This window comes from Ptychodera flava, unplaced genomic scaffold (assembly GCF_041260155.1).
Source record: "Ptychodera flava strain L36383 unplaced genomic scaffold, AS_Pfla_20210202 Scaffold_46__1_contigs__length_1169225_pilon, whole genome shotgun sequence".
NCBI classification, from domain to species: domain Eukaryota; kingdom Metazoa; phylum Hemichordata; class Enteropneusta; family Ptychoderidae; genus Ptychodera; species Ptychodera flava.
In genome coordinates this window covers 950,850-974,109 of record NW_027248368.1, presented here as the reverse complement: position 1 = coordinate 974,109, position 23,260 = coordinate 950,850, and the positions used below count along the sequence as shown (strand labels likewise).

At 41.1% G+C, this 23,260-nt stretch overlaps 2 protein-coding genes across 2 annotated transcripts; both read right to left on the bottom strand.

The window, feature by feature from the left end:
* Positions 1-329: 329 nt before the first annotated feature.
* LOC139128243 (uncharacterized) lies at positions 330-1,003 on the bottom strand. Its single transcript, XM_070694059.1, has 2 exons — positions 778-1,003; positions 330-568 (listed from the first exon to the last, which is right to left on the bottom strand). The coding sequence occupies exons 1-2, from the start codon at positions 1,001-1,003 to the stop codon at positions 330-332; spliced, it is 465 nt and encodes a 154-aa protein (XP_070550160.1).
* Positions 1,004-2,797: 1,794 nt separating this feature from the next.
* LOC139128242 (uncharacterized) lies at positions 2,798-4,055 on the bottom strand. The gene is made up of 2 exons (XM_070694058.1): positions 3,495-4,055; positions 2,798-3,313 (listed from the first exon to the last, which is right to left on the bottom strand). The coding sequence occupies exons 1-2, from the start codon at positions 4,053-4,055 to the stop codon at positions 2,798-2,800; spliced, it is 1,077 nt and encodes a 358-aa protein (XP_070550159.1).
* Between the last annotated feature and the right edge of the window lie 19,205 nt (positions 4,056-23,260).

Below are 23,260 nucleotides of genomic sequence, written 5' to 3'. Positions count from 1 at the left end.
GAGAGGTTACTAGCACTTCACCCCTTTGGTAGATCCTCAACATCTACCTGTACATATCTCACATAATCCTTCAGATAGGAGGGTGCAGGTCTGCGATGACGTTTTGGACAGCTGCTGTGTTGAGTACTGATTAATGAATCAGGTGACGATGAAGATGTGTCTACATCACCAAGTTCCAAGTCTTCAGCGATTCCTACATGATCAGTGTCATCTGCTTTGACCTTATGCTCTCCTTTTAGGATCTTAAACTGAGATGAGTTTCGCGTTATTGTATGGTCACCTTTCGAGGCGGTTACCATGGAGCCTTTGGTATCCATTACACGGTATGGTTATGTTAAGTATGGAGTTACCTCTTTCTTTACATGTCCATCACGCTTGACTAGGACCGTGTCACCCACTTTAACTTGATTCTTCTGGATGTTTTCACGGTTATCTGCGTAACACTTCATACTTGCTTTTCTTTCTTTATCACGAAAGCGTAGATTTCTATCATCCTTCTGCTGTGTAGTATATTCTGGTACTCTTGTTCTCATTGGTCTACCAAATAGTAATGTAGCTGGTGGTACACCTGTCGTGGAATGCGGCGTTGCCCTATAGTTGCGTAGAAAACGATAAAGCTGCTGACGCCATGCTCTTGATCCTCGACGTGTGATGTACGATAGATTTTCTTAATGGTACGCATGAATCTTTCTACTTCCCCATTAGCGCGAGGCCACCTGGGTGTTATTTTGCGATGCTTGAAGCCTAAGTCTTTGGCAATAGCTGCGAACTCTTTACCTGAGAATGGTGGACCATTATCAGAATGGACAATTCTAGGTATTCCAAATAGTGTGAATATACTGTCCACTTTAGACATTACTGCTGCTGCTGATGTAGAGTGGATGATTTCAACAACAGGATATCGACTGTAGTCGTCTGTCATCACAAGAAGATATTTACCATTTGGCAGGTCACTGAAGTCGATACTGACCTCCTCCCATGGACCAGTTGGTAATTCTGACATTTGTAGTGGTTCTCACTTGTTTTCCACAGTGGTTGCCTGACAAGGAATACACATATCGATTGTTTTCTGTATCAAGTTGTCAATTCCGGGGAACCAAACTTTCTCTCTAAGGAGCTGTTTTGTTTTCACGATGCCTTGGTGTCCCTCATGTGCAATATCAATGATTTGTTGCTGTAGTGACTCAGGGATAATAATACGTCTTTCCAGAAGTATTAGATCATGTGATGGTAACGCACTGAGCTCACCTCGTACCAAGTAGAGACTGTGTAAAGCATTTCTTTCTTTAGTGCTCATGCTTTGTAACTTTACTTTGTGCCAATTACCAGTCTGTATGGCTTGTATGCATGACTGTAGAACACGATCACAATGTTGCTTCTTGTACGTCTGCTAGCTGTATTGTTTTAGGTGTAACATGCTGTACTACAACATTGATGTGCTCTTCCGCAACCTGTTGCTCTCTACTGCTGGGTCTGGTATATGATAGCGGATGGCGAGACATGTAGTCTGCGGGATTGAATTTACCAGGGTGGTATATCACCTTGAAGTTGTACTGTTGCAACTTGAGAATCCAATGCTCTATTCTGGCTGGTGCCTTTGCAGTTGGTGTATTAAATAGTGGTACCAGCAGCATGTGATCTGATATAACATTGAAGCTATGCCCATACAGGTATAGGTGGAAATGAAGAATTCCCCATGTTATTGCTAGAGCGCTTCACGTTCTATTTGTGAGTAGCGCTGTTCTACTTCTGTCAGTGATCGGCTAGCAAGTGCGATTACCGAAACATCACCCTTACCATCCCGTTGAGTCAGGATTACACCAAGTCCGACAGGACTGGCATCTACCAGTATCTCTGTGCATTTCTGTGGATCAAAATATGCCATCTCACAGTTGCTTGTGATCTCTTCTTTGATCTGTTTGAGTGTTTGTTGTTGGCGTTTGCCCCATTGCCAAGGCGTATCTTTCTTTGTCAGTTCACGCAATGGCTCTGATGTAGTTGCCAAATTCGGAATGAATCTCCTACAGTAGTTGGCCATGCCTAGTAGGCTCTTTTAACTTCTGCTACACTCTGTGGTTCTGATGCTTCTTTCAGTGCTTCAACCTTCTTTGGATCTGGAGACACTCCTCCACCTCCGAATACATGGCCATAGAACACTACAGTGCTCTTGCTGAACTTACATTTCTGCCGATTCAGTGTTAGGTTTCTCTCACGTATTCGCTTCATACATGCTTCAAGGTTGGTATCATGGTTTTCTTGACCTTGACCATGGACCAGGATGTCATCACTTATGTTGAGCGCACCATTCAGGCCCTGAAGTGTCGAGCTTATAATATTCTGGAATTTCTCCGCTGCTGAGCATACCCCAAAATTCAATCTCTTGTATCTGTATAGTCCTTTGTGTGTTGAAAATACAGTCAAGTGACGAGACTCTGGTGCTAACTCAATCTGGTGATAGCCTGAGTTCAAATCAAGCTTGGAAAATACAGTAGCCCCATTCAGGTCAGCAATTACATCGTCTAAGGTAGGTGTGATGTGACGTTCCCTCTGTATGGCCTTATTCAGTGCGCGCATATCGACGCATATTCTGATCTCTTCTGGTTGTTTGGTTTCTCAACCACTGTTATTGGTGACACCCACGGGGTTGGTTCATCCCCAACACGCTCAATGATGTCCAGTTTCAGTAGTTTTTCCAATTCTTGTTCAGTCTTTTTACAAACATGGAATGGGACTTTCCGGTGTGGTTGTACTACAGGTTGTACTGTTTTGTCTTCATGTAGTTTACATTGTATATCTTTCAGCTTACCAATGCCATGAAACCTAGATCTTCGTACTCAGCTACAATTCGATCACAGCGTGAAGTGCCCGGTGATATTTGGTTTGCAATGTAAACCAAGCCTAGTTTTGATGCTGTATTGTAATCTAGTAGCGTATCTGCTGGCTTGTCAGTAACGAGAAACTTAGCCTCAGTGTCATGAAGTTTGTACTTTATTTGAGCTTGGAAAGAACTATTTATGTTCAATGGTTTGCTGCTGCAGTAGGCATAGACATTGCTGCTGTTATCTCTCTGTAACTTGGGCTTATTGTTCAGGGTATTGTATGTATCCATACTCATAATGTTTACGGTAGACCCTGTATCAATAAGAGAAGCTACTTCTGTTTCTCCTATGTGTATCATTACTCTAGGTCTATTGCCATTTGTCTGTTGTACAGTGAAGCAGTACTCATCTTCTGGACTCTCCACTTGTGTGTATACAGCTTTGACATTTTCCCCTTTTTCTGACTTCTTTGTTTTACCCTTTGACGGCAGCATCTGGAAAAATGGTTAAGTTTGCCACATTTCCTGCATGACTTGCCTTTTGCCTGGCAGACCGATTCATGTTGATAGCTGCCTCCACAGTTATGGCAAGTTGACGACCTCATTGGTGGCGTTGGCACTTGTTTTTGTTTTTCGAATTCCACCGTTGGTGGCGCTGTTTTCTTACTGCGTTTACCGTGGCTGTGTCGGTTACAGTATTTTTTGTTGATTTCTCTTCCATCCCACTAGCTTGAACTTCTGACACTTCAAATGAACGAGCTATACTAAGTAAATTTTCAAGTGTTGTCTCCTCTCTTAGGGCACGACGTCTTAGGCGAGCTAAAGTACACCCTCGTATTATTTGCGACTTGACCTCTTGGTCCTTATTTGTGAAGTCACATGTGTTTGCAAGACGTTGCAGACGAGTATGATACGCATCGATCGATTCGCCACTGTTTTGCATCGTGTCTCTGAAGACAAATCGCTCATATTCCATGTTCTTTTTCAGCGAAAAATATGATGTGAGCTGTGATTTTGCTGTTTCGAAATCAGTTCCAGTTTCTGGTAATGTATCAAAGATTTCGGAAACTTCCTCACCTGCCCAGTGCAGTAGCAATGCACGTTGTCGCTTGTCATCAGTAATATTGAATGCGATGAACGCGTTTTCCACCCGACTCAGATATTTCTTCCATCTGGTGCTTGTGGTCGTTGGGTCTGAATGAACAGGGAAAGCTGGCATTGATGGTAGACTTTCCATGTCATCCTGTCCTTGTCGCCAATATAGAATAGTGGGTTGGTAAAATGACTGACTACTCAGACAGTAAGTACGGCATGTCTCATGGCCTCGTGGTAAAACCTCAGCCTCGATATCACCTTTATTCTAATGACCCGTATGTAGCATTACGTCATACATATACAATCACATAAAGTATAAGGCTGAATCATACTTGAACACTACAGGGACATGAGATTCACAGTCGTGGAAGAAACACTTAGATAAAAACGTGCAAAAATGAAATAGTGTCCTCATGCTTAAGGGACTTGACGTGCTTTTTCGATGAAGGGGAGGGGAGAGCTTTATGTACAGTGCAATATATATAAGCTCATATAAGCTCTATCACCATACTTATGGGGGGACCTGTAACTATCACTGATGCCGTGAAGAGGGGTATGATATTCACTGTGTTGTAGATAACACTTTGATAACAATATGCATAAATGAAAAATCATCCTTACGCTTAAGGGACTTATATTATTGGACGAAGTGGAGCTTTGTGTACAATGCAATATATACAAAAACCAGCACCATACTGATCGGGGACCCATATCTGTTTTTGATGCTGTGAAGGTGAACATGATATTCGCAGTGATAGAAGATAATACTTTGATAAAAATATGGAAAAATGAAATATCGTTCTCACGCTTAGGAAACTTATGTTATTGGATGAGGGGGGGGGTTTGTGTACAGAGCATTATATACAAGGACTAGCATCATACTGATCAGAGACCCATAACTATTACTGATGCCATGAAGGGGAAATGAAATTCACAGCCATGGCAGAAAACATTGATAAAAAAGTGCAAAAAAGAAATATTGTCCTCGCACTTAAGGGACTTTTATTATTGAAAAGAATTTTCTGATTTTCAATTTATGTCAGCCTGATAAATTAACTGGACAGAGTGCTTGGCCGCTATTTGTCACGCACCAGCACCATTATGCTTATTTTGAGCTGATAAATTTATATTGGGAATAGAAAGTAGAAATAGGGCTAAGCTTATATTTCAACAAGCGACAGATCTTAGCTTACCTCAAAATAAACAAAAGTCTATTTTCAAGTTCCTTTATCGAAATCTCGTTGTAGTGAACAGGTTGGCCGTGACTTGTCATCGATTTTGTGATTTGAAGTCTGCAATATCACCTAAATGACGTCCAGGTTAACTGTGAATAGTTTCATTGAGTCACATTAATTATGAATAGTTTCAGGGGTCCCAAGTTCAGGTTACCAGCGAGACGTACAACTCTTCATAGTGAACTATAATCAAAGGTTATAATGGTCTGGCAGGGGTCCGCTAAATGCTTACCACCGAACCTCCCTGCCAATACCGGACCCATGATTTCTACAATAGAATAAATTCATATACCATTAAAACAGCTAGCCGTTTGGTGATTCCTCATCTATCCTAACACCCCATCCAAGTAATGATAAAATTGATAGTTTTGAAGAAATCAGCCATGTTTTGAGAACGTTCATCGTCCTCGGTGTCTGACAGATGAGCGACGCAACAATAAAAATGCTCTACCATCTCAATACCTCTGGCCAAGTACAGATCGTTGCCCTTACATGACATATGGATCCCAATTGCCAAAGATTTGTTTTGACAAAATCCCATCGTATGAGGCTACAGTGCCTAAAGATGCAGCTCCAGAGAAATTCGGCTGCTTGTTCAAAGTTTGATATGATAATTAGAGTGAGACTTGTCCGTCGTACTAGTGTGGCATCTTCAAAACAGTTAGGCATTCTAGCTTGTACCTTCAGGCTCAAAACTTGATACCAGTATTTATTTAATTATGGAATAGTGAATTTTGGGATATTCCCATTAAAGTTGTGGGATACATTTATTCCATCGCCAAAGAAATTATGTATTCCAGAAAACTGCAATTGCAGGGCAGGCTAGAACAAGGGGGCTTATTACTGGCACACAAGGAGCGTTTGTTTACTTCATTCAGCAGTTGATACTGTAAACATACTTGTGAGGAGTGTTACGTCTCATGATCAACGCTATTGATCCTCTGAATCTATTTACAGTTGCATTGGAAGTCCTTCAGGTGATATTGCAGACTCCAATTCATCAAGTCCGGTGTCAAAATGTACTTGTTGCTGAAATGTCCCAAATGTCTCATCAAACATTGAAGTATGATGATCACATTACGGGTCTTAATTGAGCTGTGGGGATTAATCGATCAAAGGGCATGTGAGCATGACGTTTTATGAATAAATTAATTATGCATGTTTTGTATTTCTGTGGCATATACCATTTCGTCCTTTTTACATGGGCCTGTCCTACTTGGGTAGATGATATAATACACTTTTATCTAGTGCCAGTACTATAAGGACTACCTGTTGTGGACCTCTTTCCCCATTTTAAGCTTTAATATAAATAGAAACCCCTAAACACCTTTCCTTGTGAAAGTAGGCAAGGGGGTATGGATGGAGGTGTTTTGACTCTCTCTACTCCCCAGTCCCTTACAGTGCACCCTGGCTTTAATGACTAAACATCCAGCGGTACTGAATTTTTCACAAAGTTCAGCCATGAAGAAAGGAAAAAAAAACACCTGCCAGTGGCTTAAATTGAAGGGCTAATGTGCAGTTTATTGGAAGCTGTTATCCCATTTGTTGGCTTAATCTTACCAATATCATTAAATAATACATAATGGACTCCCTGAGTGGCTGTGAATAGTGGCAATCAACCATTCAGATATAACCTTCTGAGCCAGCTGCATATCAGCAGAAATTGAGCTTTACAGGGCTCTGTGGCCGAAGATGAATGGCAGAGTGTTGTAAATCTCTCAGACAAACTCAGGAGAAGGTCATGCGCAAAGCCTTGCTTAGTGTGTAGTAAGGGTATGAAAAATCATTCACCTCTCTGTTGAGGTGGTTACAAAATGAGGCGTCTAAACAATAGCACAGAGAGCAGATGGTTTTAGGAAGACCCTTACGGAAAACCTATGTCCACAGTAGATGAGAGTAGATCTACGGACCGTCTGCAGTAGACTTTATGTAGATCTACATCAGGGTTTGTAGATGAACAGCCACAGCAGTTAGTCTACATGAAGCTTTGTCTACAGATATTGTCCACACCAGACATGACTATGTCTACATTTCACACTAACTTCGTCTACGCTTGATCTACACTGATCTACCATCCAATCTAAGGGAGTTTCATCTACAAAATTCACTTAGGCAAACAAAGACTCATCTACTTCTAATTCAAAAATCACCATCTTGTCTACATTTAATCTAATGTATTGTTTCTTGCTGTATACTATGTCCAACAATCCAATCTCTTCAAATTATATGATTGGCAAACTGCAGGCTCCATGCGAGAAGGCATGAGTAAAAGACAAGACATTTTACCTTACATTTGAATATATACTGTACAACAATAGAGAGAAGAAATTAGTGAATTAATTTTCATTTCATCCTAAGGCACTCCTGTTTAACTCGAGAAACACAAATGCAAAATATCACAGGGATCAAACTACAATTTTGTGGTAAAGTTAAAAATGTAAAGATTATCCAGTAATTAATTTTTGAAAAAGTGACTTTAAAGTGAATCACAATAAAAAGAATAAAAAAAATCAATGTTTTCATTGATACTTTCTTCAGATTGGTCAATACAGTAGCATCTAACCACGGGCCGGACCCTGATCTAATTCATAAGTTGTTTTTTTTAGTTATGTGACTATTACAAAACTTCATAAATATGCAAGTGAGCTATTTGTTAACTGCAACTTTATTTCCTCGGCTTCATATCCAACAAACAATCAAACGAACCTGTTTGATATCCCAGCTGCTTTTAATTGTAAAAAATAAAATCAAAACTATCCTCGTATAAAACTTTCTGAGTATCATTAAGTCACTTCTGAATCGTGTGAAAATCAGCAGCCACGGCCCTATCTCTCGGTCAACTTACAAATAATTGTATTGACATTGTTATCATTGCCACGTAACAGATAAGACTACGTTACAGTGTTATTTTGGCAATGGCATTTCAGTACACATGCATAACACGAGTCAGCTTTAAAATTACCAGTACTGCTTTAAGTAATTTCTTCACCTGAGCGACGTATTTTCTTGCATTTTCATGAAGAGTTCGCGCATGGACTGATCTCCCCACCACCTTTCAGCCTCCACCTCTTGCTCTTTTAGAGCAAATGACCTTGTAACTGGCTTCGATTTCCGGGTCAACTGTGAGAGTTGACCTTATGCGCATGCGCAATCAGAAGGCGCCATGTTTTCAACGGTTCATCATATCAATGCATATCGGGGAGAGAAGCCAGCCTGCTCACCATTCGTACTTCAACAAATCTTATTTTCAAGCACATTTTCGCCATCTGTACACCCTGGAAACAATGTGACATCAATTCTGATATGCATAGAAAGTGTTCCGATCGAGAATTACATCAGGTTGAGACATAGGTTGGCATCGATAACTTGACGATGGCAGTGCCTCTACACTGCCAGTATACAGCTGTACTGGTACTGCGGTAATTGTAATGCAACTTGTAAGGTAGGCCCGTGAGGTAGGCAAGGTTTGTTGATCGCCTGTTTTAATACCACGACCATATGAATTTTGATTGTGTAACATGTAGAATATTTCAGTTCTAAATTTTTTAATAAAGCGTCGTTGAATGTACTGAAATGCTTTGTATGCAGTTTGTTCTGTTTATAATGATGTAAATCGTGATGTATGTACAGTTGAGAAAGATTTGAGTAGGCCTTAAGCATGCACAATGTTCTACTCTGTATGTCGACCTGAATACCACTCATGATCGGTCATTGAATGATTGTTTTTTCCAGCGTGAGATATCTCATGCAAAGGTCCATTGATACCATGATGCTCAGTGAAGTTGCCGCCAAATTACATCAAGAGGATGTTGTTGTGATATGCAATATTGTGATACTCATCATGAACTGCAGCCCTAGCCTGTACTACACCATGGCCATCGGTCAATTTTTAATGTCTAAAAATTGATTGACATGTTAACATACTTACATTTTCATTTTCAACACTTTTGCAAGATCTCCATGCCTCACTAATTTCTTGTTCTTTGTCTTAGCTACATCTTATACGTAATTTATTCCATCTACATCTTGTCTGCCTTTCATCTACATTTTATCTACTCTCTAAACTATGACCTGATGATTAATATGCACAAAGTAGACAAAGCAATAGATCTACATCTTGTCTACATGTCATCTACCTGAGATCTACATTTCATCTAATTTTTCATCCACATTTTGTCTACATTTCATCTACTCTCTGAACTATGACCTCATTAGTATGCACAAAAGTAGATGAAGCAGTTCATCTACTGCCCAATTGAAATAAAGTCTACTGTAGATCTAATGTGGACTAGATGTAGATCTCAACTTTCCGTAAGGGAAATGAAATGATATTTGAAGGAATACGCCCGACTGTTGGCAATTGAATGGCTGTAGATGTATTGTAGTAAGTTCTTTGAGAGAACCGCCCAGCTTGTATTGAACATCCATTCAGAGAGTAGCTGCAAAAGGGGGTTACCAGTCATGAAGAGGTTACCCACTCATCACTTAGAGGAACCACCCTGCAGGTATTGAACAACCATTTTGAGAGTAGCAGCAAAGGGTTACCCACCCATCGGATGCCCCTCAAGCCCATGCCTCTACGACCTATCCCAAATGGAGAGGATATAAATGGAGATGACCTTCATTTGCACATATAATGCCATTATGAGCTACCTGCAGAGCTGGAAGTTGGAAGAGCCAAAGGGCACAATCTCCGAGCTGACTCCTCACTTTCTTAGATGGTGTACAACCCCAGATCAGCCTGAGACTCAACAAAGTGGTTAGGGCCTGGGTAGACTAAAGTTCTAGTTTGTACTGAGGGTCTGCCTTCAGCTAGACAATCCAGATGACGCCCAAGATCACTTAGAGCCTGTATTCTACAACAGGCAAGAGGTACTCCTACAGGCCAGTGAGATTGATGAGGTGCTAGATGTGGCCTTCCCAACTCTCCTGGAGACATTGGAAAAGTGGACACCGAGGGGCTCAGGCTGGGTGGTTGATAGAGTTACCACCCTCTGGCTGGACATCGCTCAATACCCTGAGAGGCGGCTCTTACATCCCACTACCAGAAGCTCTCAGAAACAAGAAGGCAATGATTAACATGAAAAACAAAGATGACAACTGCCTCCACTGGATGCTCTGTTCAGCTTTTTTTCCTGCAAAGCATCATGTGGACAGGCCATCTATGTACCCCTTCAAGGACGGGCTGGATAAGGCCTTCAATGGCTTCAATGCCCCGATTCCCCTCTCCCAGATTGGTAAGGTTGAGAGACAGGGAGGCCTGGCCATAAATGTCTTTGGCTGGGACAAAGGTCGTTGTTATCCTCTGCATCAGAAGCAGCCCACGGGGATGATTTGGGATCAATGTTATATTGATTGAAGCAGCTGGGAAAATCCACTACACCTAGGTTAAAGACCTCCACCAGCTCTTGAATGACCAGTCTAAGGACACACAGGGCAGACACTATAGCGTACGCTGCCTCCATGGGTTTACCCACGAGGACCTGTTGGGAGGCCAACAAGCCTAAGTGCCAGGGGATTGGGAAGATGACCATGAGGGGTGATGCCAGAAGAGGACAAAAAGAAGCTAACCTTTCAGAACCAACAAAAGCAGATCCATGCCCTCTGTGATCTACGTTAATTTTAGACCCTGCTCTCTAGTTAGAGGGCCGGGCCCGAGCTCAATTCACGGTGCCACCATTAACATCTGGTTGACCTAGCATCATGAGCACCCTCAGCTTCTGCTATGTGGTCATTTGCTTTGATGGCAAAACAAACCCGCCTATAGAGTACAGAGAGCCAAACCCAGCAGAGCATTTCCTCAGAGCTGTCTGAGAAGTGAAGCAGCAGATCAACACATTCCTTGCTTCCCCTCAAGCCTTGCAGATGACCCTAAAGTACTGTAAGGCCCACCACTGTGCCAAAACCTGCCACGTATGACAAAAGTTGCTCCACAGAGACTCTGCCCATGCAGATTTCGTTGGAATGAAACTATCTCAGCAGTATCTTCTTCAAAGTATAGGCATGCGCAGTGGAGGGAAGAGCGATGGGCGGTGGTTTTCATTCTCAATCGAGTAAAAGCACATTCTCTTTGGGCTCCTTTGACTTGGAGCTGTCCAGGAAGCCCTTCCACTTCATAAAAAAAATGTTTTACCCTTCATTTTCATTGTCTTGAGCACCAGTTCTGGATACTTTGCCTGTTGGCTTTATTTTTCAGAAGGCGATTTTTTTCTGGTAGCCTGGTACCCTCAGTTAAGATGTCAATGTTGTAGTTGTCAGGTCACAGCGTCCTTACGTCTATCGCTCTGTTGAAATGCGATAGTGAATAATGTTATTCTATTCTGTCCTATTTTACCAAGATTGAACAGTGTGCAGTGCTGCCGCCAGTGTTCCCTGAAATGTCTATGCTTAGGTCAAAGTGAACTATGTCACTTGCCCCATATGTATTGTTAATCCCAATTATCATGTATATATACACAAAAAATGGTAAGCAATTTTGGGCCTGGAGTGGTGGTGTCACCCTTGAACATCAAGCTTGAGGATGTGGGAGGCCTGCTGAAGATGCAAAGAAACAACAACAAATATTTTGCCTTGTAATACAGGCATGCTGGCTGGACATTCTTCTAGCATGGTCATTACTCTGCTTTTACCAATGTGGCTGACTCAGTCGGAACTCAGCAGGCAGAAGGAGACCCAACCTCTTTTGCCTTCAGCTTCAGCAGTATAGCCCAATAATTGTTTGTGCTGTACAATCTCCCCACCAACCTGATGGATCTTCTGGTACCTCAGTGGAGGATGAGCCTCAAGAACTACCATCAAATGTGCCTCACATCTTGATACATGACAACAGTGATAAGTTGTTCAAGCTGCAGGATCTTCGAACAAACTCTTCAAGATTTTCGCCACTTTCTCATCAACATAACCCCACACAGGAAACTCACTCAAGACAAAACAATAATGCATTCAGCGGCTGGTATTGTAGTTGGGAAACTAAGAAGGGCATGTCCGATCTGTTCTATGATGTAGAGGAACCTGCGTTGGGGTTGAAACCACCAGATAAAAGCCATCCTCCTCCTGCAGATAGCTAAGCAAGAAATGATAGAGGTCAGCACCCTTGGGACAATTCTTATCAATTGCATCAAACTGGGCATTGAAAATGCGTTCATCAATTACACAAGGGTGTTTCGCTTATAGCAGAGAAGAAAGTCTGGGTTGGAGTTGCCATATGAAATAATAATGAAATATTTTATTGAGACCTATTTGCTAATGACACTGCACACATTCAGAGAGTGGACCTGGGACAGAACAAAACAAGGGTAAATATGAAGGATTCACCTCAAGCGAATCATCCCGCTGGACATGGTTTTGCAAAAAGTCTCTGAAAAAGCGGTGGGATATCAACCCCTCCCTCCGATGGTTGTCGTGGGTGATGAACAAATTTTAATATGAGTCAAAGAGGTCTGCAGTCAAGGGTCAGGATGACAAAGGGTTACAGGCAGGAACCTTAATCTCCTGTTGTTGGGGTTTCTAGGATATAAAGGGGGTGTTAGTGTAGCTCTTTCCCTTCTCTGTTGCAGAAAGCCTCGTCATATTTTTCAGTAGAGGAGGTCTAACATTGTTTTTGCGTTTCCATCTAAGGGTAAAAAGGAATAGTACCCACTCTCGACTAGACTTATTGCTTTGAGGCTTATCAAGGTGTGGCTCTAGTACTTTCTTCCCCTATGTGAAGGGCCTTGCAATTATAGGGGTTTGTAGGACACGGAGGGGATTCCAGTGGCTCCGTGGATCTCTTTCTCTTCTTTGTTGAGGAAGGACTCATTCTTGCAAATCTTGAGGCGCAACTGGGCTTCATCACTCGCTTGCAGCCAGTAGAGGTAACAATTGTTCTTCTGCTGGCCTTCTTGCTGAAAATCCTCGAACATGATTTCCAGGACTTTAGCTAGGCCTTTTGTTTTCCAATAGCAGCATGCTGTCTGGCCTCTGCGGCAGGAAGAGGAGCGGAAATATAATCCAAAGGCCTCGCAGCTCCCATCCTGTGTGCTTCTTGAGCCCCACACCAGGACATGCTTACTGGGCAGCGCCCTTTCTACGATTCCCCTGCCAGTCTCCCACATCTCCTTAGTATCTTTCTTCGATATCGCAGTCGTCTAGTTCTTGACGGCATCACTTTTGGACAACCCATTATTGCCACCTGCTCAACTGGAAAGAACAGATTAAGGCTTAAATAGGAAAATTGTCCAGAACCGGAAGTCCTTATACTACTAACCCAATCCTTTTCGACTTTTAAACTTTGATTTTCTCTCCTCTTAACAGTCAAACTGGATGGTGACTCATGTAGTATGATTTGTAATTTATTACATATTACTTTTTATTAAAGCTTGTGCTGGTTTTATTTTCCTTTCTAAATTATCTTATTTGTGTGCTTAGCATCTTTTCTATATCTGTTTCTTTTGTAATGATTTTCTGGTGTTTTTTACTGGAAAGCCAAATGTAATTCATATTTTAATTTTTGTATCATAGCCTTTTCCCGACTGGTAGTTTTTATGAGGTGGTAACCTTTTTTCACTTTTTAAATGATTGTGTGCATGGTATTGTTTGATTGATTTATAATCAGCACTCATTGTACTTTTTCTGTGGACTCGTGCACGTTCATGAACTTCAAAATGTATAATCGTATGTCTTTTTTCCACGTCATTAGAAGCTAATTATTTTCCTTATGTGTGTGATGTTTGGTAGATGATGCCGACTTTCATCTACCACCATCAGGGTCGACTTTCAATTCTGATTTCCTTTCTTTTCTCACAGTCGAACTGCATTTTAATTGTTTATCGTTTTCCCGAGCGGTAGTAATTTTTTGTATTGCATACACTTTCCACATATTTAAGGAAAAAAGTTGTTTTTAATGAAAAGTCACATTTATGAAATGCGATTATATGGGAAAAATTGACTTATTCTGTACTTTTCATACGCATTTAAGAATTCATTTTTAAGAAAAAGTGTCAATTCATTTTAACACTCTTACGATTAATATTTTTTAAATGACCCCCTGCATCTTCACATAGAATACATTGTATGTAATAGAATACACTTCAGCTAGAATTCTCTGGAACTGTTGATATTTCATAGAGTGCGATGAAACTAGTACCACTTATTCGACATTAGTAGAACAAGTCCATATTATGTACGAGACTTTCAGTGTATGGTCATAACACCGATATTATTTTGTTGGTTGAAGATTAAGTAAATATCCATAGCGGTAATACAATTCATAGTGCAGACATTGTGTTTCAGTGTTCAAACATATTAGCTATAATAACATGAGGGCTTTGATGTAATGCAAAAAAATTGCTTACCTGGTCTATCAGAAGTTATTTCTGACTGATCAGTCACATTGAACCCTTCTGGCTGATATATCTGCTCAACCAACATCTTTTTCATTTCATCGGTTACCTTTGTGACGATTTTTGCCAGGTCGCCTCTCATTTCTAGAGCTTTCTTAAGGAATGCTGAATAATTTAGCACCACATCTTTTATTTTATCACCGAGAATGGTGTGGCTGGTTTTCATGTCAACTGCTATATCATTTGGGTCTATATCGGGCAAATATTCCATAATTGCCTTATAACTTGGTGAATACAGCGGTACTAAAAGTGGAGTTCCGGTCGCGATTGTAGATAGTGACAGGTTGATTGAGTTAATTGAAGATGGGGGAATGAGTACTAAATGTGATTGCTGCAGCAGGTTGACGACTTTGGAAGCTTTGAACGACTCGCAGAGGACTTGAAGATGAGGATGTGGGTCAAGACTCTTTGTACATCCTCCTCGCCATCTTTATGAATGGACACAATAATCCACTTTGGAGGTTGTCGCGAAACTTTGTGAAAACAGTCTGCCACGTAATTCATAGCTTTTGCCACTACTGATTCGCATGACAACTCTTTAATGTCATTTTTGTCAACGAACATCAATATCTGAAGTTGCCACTTGCAGGAATAGTTAATGAACGTTTAACTTTGAAAAGGTCATCAGCTGGAGTTAGTTTTAAGGGACAGTGATTTATGACTTTGTCGAAACATTGGTAGTGGGACTCAAATGTTCAAATATTTCAGAACCTATCGAAATACTGCTTTTGCGTCCTTACTACCCTGTTTTGTTAATTCTTCCCACACTTCACGCTGCTCTTTGTCATAACCAAGAATACTCAAAGGGGTGTCTAGCTTGTACAGATTGACGAGATAAAATGGCGCGTCCGGAAAGGCATCATCCCTTATAGCTAAAGCTGGATATGATGTTATCATGCTGAAACCGAAGACCATTTTAACTCTTTGAGTTTTCTAATCTCGGGAAAGTAAAGCTCATGTCTATGCAGCCAGCTAATGTCTTCACGAAAGAGACGATACAATGCAGGGGGGTTCGGATAAACGAGTTGACATCATATTCACGAAATTCATTTTGATCTCCATTTTTCACCTTGAAGGCAGTGCAATAAATTGCATATCCTGCAGCGTGTAAGAAGTAAACAAGTTGTCGAATTGCAGCAGCTACACCACCGATGATAGGCCAGCCTAGGTATGAGCAGACAACCAATGCAGCTGGACGTTCTTTGTTCCTGAAACATGTAAGTAAATGATATACATTATGACCTGTATAATATGCTTTGAAAACAAAAGTCTAGGCAACCTATCGTCCATTATCTAGAGTAGTTACTGAACTATTCTAAGGCTTTGGCAATGGGAAATTAGCGTTCATAATAACAAGATGCACATCATCATGTGAAAATTAAACCCTAAGCTTGTGAAGCATGACGAAATCTTAGCAAGGAAGCGCTTACAAATTCACTATGATTTCCTGTAAACTATTGTGGACACCTATAGTTCAGGACCAAAATGGTCGTAACATGATAAGAAACTGAAATTGATAAAACAAAGTAAACATAAGATCAAGTTATACAGGTCAGTAGCTGTAAGTAAAACATATAATGTTTTCAATATTAAACATGTAAAGGTGTACTTACATTTGATCTTGTTGAGCACCTTCTTTGGAAGACATCCTGGTAACGATTCCAGCACAGGAACAAACAAAATTAAACACAGTATGTAACTTCATTCACCAACTGTGATGTAGAGTAAACAAATAAAATTAGGTCAGCAAAAGCTAAACAAAACCTCCTTCTACATGTTATTTGCTGTAAACATCGTACAACAATGCATTTCGAATGATAGCTGGTGGTAAACGTATGTGGATTGGTATCTGTCTTTTTAATAAGTAAATAAATAAATGAATAAATAAAAATATATAAATGTATGTATGTATGTATGTATGTATGTATGTATGTATGTATGTATGTATGTATATATGTATTTTTGTATGTATGTTTGTATGTGTGTGTGTCTGTGTGTGTGTGTGTGTGTGTGTGTGTGTGTGTGTAAAGATACTGCCATTTCTATATTTGGAATGGTAAAGGAGGTTGTCTATTTACAAGTATTTGTGGTGAAAACAGTTTTGACTCACAACGTAAACTAGTTTAAAATATGAAAAAATACATCTTCATCCCACGACCTTACTACTTCATCATAGTCCAAATATATTTTTCAAGGAATGGAAAACATAAATTCCATGTTCGATCAAATAAGAAAAAACAAACTCTTCCTTTGTGATCTCATGTTTTGGGTACTCTTTCTTTCTGGGCATGATGGAAAAAATGTCACTACAACATTTTAATTTTCGGACATTAGACTTTTCCATCAAAAGCTCAGTTTTTGGTCAACGACTTTGCACAGTTAAATTTGAGGAATTTTTACAAACAGCAGGGTGAAACAGACCTTTAGGTTCGGAAAACTTAGCCTCCTAACACCAACTCAGTTTGTCACTGAAAGCATACAGAGCCCCCGCCAAGGCTCACCGCTCACGCCAGCCCGGGCTCTCCATAAAGATGAAGGAGAGCTCGGCTACCAGGTCAGAGACAACTGCCAAGTGACATCCTGGTCGAAGCACCAACAATGTGCCCCCTCGGCCATATCCTTACGTATTATGATGGCTCACAACTACATTATGCTCAAATCTCCTGTGCATTCCCTCGAGGTTTGTGAGCCAGATATGAGGTGATGCATGTGGCAACTGATTTGCTCTATTGGCGGTCGGGAGTGCTCCACAGGATGAAAGGCATTGAGCAATTTGTGGGTCCCAGGCTCTGCGACATAGGAAGACCTATGCATCAGCTGCAAGTTTGTTGCCACAACAGTCAGACCCGCTACAAAGCCCCATCGTATAAAGAAGTAAGGGAGCCGTCATTATTTACGGCCTAGGGTCGGAGGGATGTGAGTGGGGTCACTCAAAAATTCAAGGGGCGGTTGCTCAGAAGGTGAAGATGAAGAAGTGGTTACTCAATTATTTTAGCGAAAAACCTTTAAACACCTCTCAGATTACACCATTACACATCAATTTCTCAAAATTTTCAATGCCAGAGGGGGGCACCCTCTCTCGTGCTCTACCCTTTGGGTGTTCTAACAGTTTTACTAGTAAAACACAAACTGAAAACACCTCTTAGATTGCGCAAGAAAGCACCATTGCACATATCATTTTCTCAATATTTTCAAAGGATCTACGATAAAACTGAACTGTTGTGAATTCATCCTTTATTATCATAGAAACATAATATTATTTGACATCTGTCCAATAACCATTTTGACATTTAACCATAGCTACCACATTCAAACTTGCCATTAGAAGCTGCAAGAGACTTGACAAAAGAATGTCACATATTTTCCATTTATACATATTCTTTGGTCTTCAATACTGGCAAACTGAGAACGTTTTTTTTACAAAATGTATTGTCATTGTTTAGTTGTTGAATATTGTGACTCAAACACTGATCATGCAAAAAATGTAATAACAATATAAATGTTCAATGTAATTTTCAAATAATTTTACCAAGTGCAAAATGAATTGAAAAACCTTTCAGATTGCACCATTCCACTCATCTATTTCTCAAATTGTCAATACGAGAGGGGGAGACCCCTCTCGTGCTCTTCCCTTGATGTGTTCTAACTGTTTGACTTAGTAAACAAACAAATTAAAAAAACTCAGATTTCACCAGACTGCATTATTGCACACTTTGACCCTCAGCCTCATGCGTGAACTCCCCCTGTACTTTCAAATTCTACCCTGTCAGATATCCTAGTGAAAACCCTGTCATGATACCCATCCAAGTTAAACAATACTATATGGCTGAATACTGGTTGTAGCGTGAGCTTTTATATCTGTATTTTGTCATCACTTTGAATTTCATATTGGTGGTTTCACCTTTTTCAATCTAACAGGGTACACCAGTATTTGAAAGGTCTTTACTATTGCTGTACATGTATTTCATAAATTTACAAATATCGGTATTTAACTTTGCTAAGTGGAAGGTGGGGGGGGGGGGGGGTCAGTCGAAATTTCTGAGTTTGGGATGGGGGTTTCTGAATTTCATCATGGTTGGCAGGGGGTTACTCAGAATTTTGGAGTTTCTGATGAAATTCCTCCGACCCCCAGGCCATAAATAATGATGGCTCTCTAATTAGTGTCTTGCCCTCCATGTCACCATAAATATGTAAATATAAAAATTGAAGGCAGATTTCCCCAAAACCTCACAGGCATATTTGCAGAGTGCAAGGAAAAAGGAGAGGAATAGGAGGGCCCCCTGACTGCAGCCTGTGCCACGGCTGGTGGGCGGGCTGGAGGACAAACGTGCTTTGTTTTGAGTAATATAGACCAAGGGATATCAAGTGACCCCAGCCACCCCAAGGAGAATGTAACAATATTGTACCAGATCTGACAGTGAGCAGCCTCAGGTGTTTCAACCCCCTCTCTGGAGAAACACGCACTGGCCCTGCGGGACTTTTCTCTTGCTTCCTCCATTCCACTCGACCAGGGCTCTTCTCTTTCTTTAGAAGTGTAATTTTCTTCATCTTTACCATGCCAACAGGCTCCACTGCCAGTGTTTCCACAGTCTGCAATGGTGCTTCTATGCAGAAATGGGCCCATAGACTGCAGTAAACATAGGCCGCGATCTTTTCATTCAGTCTGACAGTGCCTGCCTGCGTCAATTCAGTGCCCTCGCCCCTAAGGGGAGAACCATTTGATTTCTGGGGGGGATGGAGGATCTGGGGGGAAAAAAATTGTCGGCAGGTGAAGGACAGAAAAAAAAATTGATCCAACAATGGCTTGAGAAAAAAAATTGTTCCAACAGACAGGAGAGAAAAAAAAAATTGTCGCCATGTGCTAAAATCACCAAAGTTTGGGACTGATTTAAAAAAAAAACGCTGGAGGGCGGCCGCCTACGGCGGCACTAATATTTTCAATATTTTAGAGTGAATCCTGATGTAAAAAATCTGGCATATAAATAAACTTCAATACTACACAATGTTCAAAGTTTCATTGTGATGACAGTGTTTTAAATATGTTGCAATAAAGCATTGACACAGTCAGTATTAAAAGGGGAACCATTGGACTTGCTGTGATCTGTATCTACTGAAAATTTAAAACAAACGACACGATTCAATGAACTACTTTAAAAGCAATATATTATTCTCAAAATATATGTCTTTCCTTGCAATGAAAATACAATAACAAATAATGAAAATACAAACACAACTTTTGTAAAACAGGACTTCTTTCCTGAGAAGGTGACAGTACTGATTTTATATAAAACGCAGCTATAGTACTGACTTTCTCAACTGTATGATCACTACACTTCTATACTAGTCACTATCAGCCTGGTTTAACCAGACGGCTGATCTGTTCAGAACAGATCAGCCGTCTTGGTTTAACCAGGCTACCATTACTCTACTGGAGACTATGGCAGTGGCTTCATGGATGACAGTAGGCAGATCCCATATCTTTTTGGTTCGGTACATGCAGGTACCTGCTGAGCACCTGTAAGAAAGGAAAGGAAAATTGAAAGAAAGGAAAATTGTTATTTTTATTAAAAATTGTCTGCAGTAGTTTTGTGTTTGATTAAAAGGTTTCTCACTTTGGAAAGGGACAAAAGCGTTAATATTGGTGATTTTTATATGCATTTTTATATTACTCCAACATAAACAAAGTCATCACTCAAAATAATCTGCTGATATGACTACCTTTGTCTCCCCTTTCTTGTCTGTTGAATAAAGTGACAATGTCAGTTGAGTGGATGTCCTTTGCCATCTCTCTTCGGCACTTTGCCTTGACATGTGGATTGGTATTGAGTGATGCTGATATCGCAGCTCTTTTCTTCTTCTTTCTTTTTTCGTTAGCAGCTCTCCTGTTATTGGCTGCTGCCTGCTGGCTAGCTCCGTACAGTTCTTTGTATTTCTCATGCACAGCTGATATGGTGCCATTTTCTCATTTACCATTTGCACAACTGCCTTGACCTTGGCTTGTAGAGAGTGGTAGAAAACCATACTTTCTTGGTATGACGCAGATTTCTTGTTGAGTTTTTCCACGTCTGCTACACAGCTTGAGTACAGCTGGTCAAGTTTGTCAGTCTGGTTTTTTACTAGTTATTTGTTGTACATAAAATTTTAATAGCAGAACCATGAGCGCAACAAGTTATTAAAACATCCGGTTGTGAACCAATAACGTGTATGTATAGCATATTGTATTAAAACTTGGCATGCGAGAAAAAAAAATTTGCTTTGCCACTGCATACAGAAAAATAATTTGATGCAGGACTGACAATAGAAAAAAAAATTTGCTGTCACAGTCATGGGAAAAAAAATTTGTTGCCCCACCCATTTCCTCCATCCCCCCAGAAATCAAATGTTCACCCCTAAGCACCTCGATGCAGTCATTGTTTTCGTAGTTGCACTTGCAGCTCAGGTGACATCTCTAATCAGGGCATTCACCAGAGAGGTTGAGGCTTAGTAATTTGTCTCTCTTGGCGTACAGCTCAGCCAGATTTGGTTTGCAAGGGTTAGCTGGTCTTTGTAAACTACATATTCGGGGTTGAGGTCAATCCAGTTGGCAATCCTGTCCTCAATTGCGTGTATCTTTTCTGCATTGTTGGTGGAATCCTCTCCAAGCTCAGTCAGGTAATAATCTTGCAACTGACTAATGTCCTCAGGGGTGAGTCTATTGGCTTCTAGTTCCAGATTGCGGAGTTGCCTTTTGTGGGCATCGACAATCCATCTCAGTACTCAGCTTATTCGTCATTGCCTGCAGTGGGGGCCTCTGCTAGTGCTTTCAGGACATTTCTGATTAATTCTGCCCCGCCCATTAATCTCTTCAATGTTAATCTGTGCATTGGGAAAATATTCCTCCATCCTATGTCAGTTTTAATCCCTTGTAGTACAGCTGTCCATTTCTCACCCTGCATGACCTTCAAGATTTAAGCACCTGCTTTGTTGTTGCCCCTTTTCTTTCCAACCTGAAAGCAGTCTCTTCCGCCAACATCTCGTTGGGATCATTCTCATACACCAGATCCCCATTCCTGATAATTCGACATCTTTCTCTGCCATATGCGAAAATTAAATGGCACGACACTGTACATCCAATGTCCAAAATTGGAATCTGGTGTCGCGATTAGCCTACTTCTTTCGACCTAGTGTTTGACCTGTTGATGAAAGGCCATGTAAACTACAGTGCGATGCAGAATGTGGCCCAAATATAGTTGGCCGGCTGGTCCTCAAAATTGAAGGTGAGATCCTCCTCGATTTGTCGTAATAGCACATTATTGAGACATACATAAATCTATACTGACACGAGTTCTCTTAAGTCAGAATAATATGCCCCTTTACGGATAAAGGCCCCGAACCTGAGAAAGTTGAGAAGTGGTGCCGGCAGTGCCACCCTGAGATGAGGACAACTGCCTGTATGGTTTTTTATCATCAGAAGTATGCCATTAAGCTCTGGCACCCGATCAAGAGCGGCCAGGGCACCTCTTACCTCACTGTTGCAGCCACATTGAGTGGGAAATTACCCAGATGTCGCTGGCTACTATAACAGCGGCTAGAGCTTCTTGTACGAGCATAATGCTCGTACAAGAAGCTCTTGCCGCTGTTATAGTAGCCAGCGACATCTGGGTAATTTCCCACTCAATGTGGCTGCAACATCGAGGTAAGAGGTGCCCTGGCCAGTCCACCATTTTCACACGATCTCCCACCACAGAAAGCTGGAAATATACTGAGAAACACAGCCTGTTGATGGGGCCCTATTGTCAGAAGTTTGCATGAGAGAAACTGCCGTGAGAAAACGTCCGGCCAAGCTACCTGATTATGTATTCAATAAATTAGCATATCGACTGTTTATGTATTCAAAAACCAGCATTTCGACGGATTAGGTGGTGACGTAGGGGTTTTAAGTGGGGATTTCTTGATCGACTGGAGGAGAGCTTCAAGAAGGCGCTTGTTGACAAGGATGAGCGCATGATTAACATCTTGTCCCATATCCATTTGATTTGTTTGATTGGAAAAAATAACCAACTCTTGTTAAAACACGCTCGATCGCACTGTCGATCGTACTAGGGGAATAAATTATACGTGATGATTATCAGCGTTGTTTTCTAAATGACTCCACTGATTGTGACATGAGAGTGTTTTTGGACAGTAGAGAGCCTTCCGCGTCGAACGAGGTAACTGACTGTAGGATTCGTGTTTATTTTCCGACTAGAACGGGCAGTTTTCTTGGCAGGCCGGATAATTCTGTTTCTTACCTTAGTGATTAGGCTACAGAAGAGAACGTCGGAACGTAGCATAAACTACACTTATATATAGAAACTACCCAGAAAACATCACGCCTGTGACTAAAACCATCCAGTGCACCCAACGGTTACTCGAATTGCCTATTCCTTTCATCGAGATCTCCCCACTCTGCCCAATCCGCACCCTCAATGACATGAGGCGACTCTCCCCTACACACCGCACCAGAGACATGCCGTCGATAGCCGACACAACTGTTCCCCTGGTCCTCACACATGCGCAAATCACCAGAACACTCAAACTCATTCTGACTGACTGTTGCTATTATAGGCAGGCAGACTGCTCCGGACACTCATTCCGCAGAGGCGGAGCAACATTTGCTCTTAATTTAGGTATTTCCCTTATTAATCAAGCTACAAGGCGACTGGAAATCCAACGCATTTGAAAGGTTACACAGTTCTGTCTCATGAAACAAA

Bases quoted from the DNA above. Each gene is read 5' to 3' on its own strand.
- LOC139128243 (XM_070694059.1), bottom strand. From the start codon at position 1,003: ATGTCAGAATTACCAACTGGTCCATGGGAGGAGGTCAGTATCGACTTC. The intron at 569-777 runs GTAAAGAGTTCG...ATTCCACGACAG, and splicing joins TAATGGTCCACCATTCTCAG to GTGTACCACCAGCTACATTA.
- LOC139128242 (XM_070694058.1), bottom strand. From the start codon at position 4,055: ATGGAAAGTCTACCATCAATGCCAGCTTTCCCTGTTCATTCAGACCCA. The intron at 3,314-3,494 runs GTAAACGCAGTA...CCATTTTTCCAG, and splicing joins CTGTAACCGACACAGCCACG to ATGCTGCCGTCAAAGGGTAA.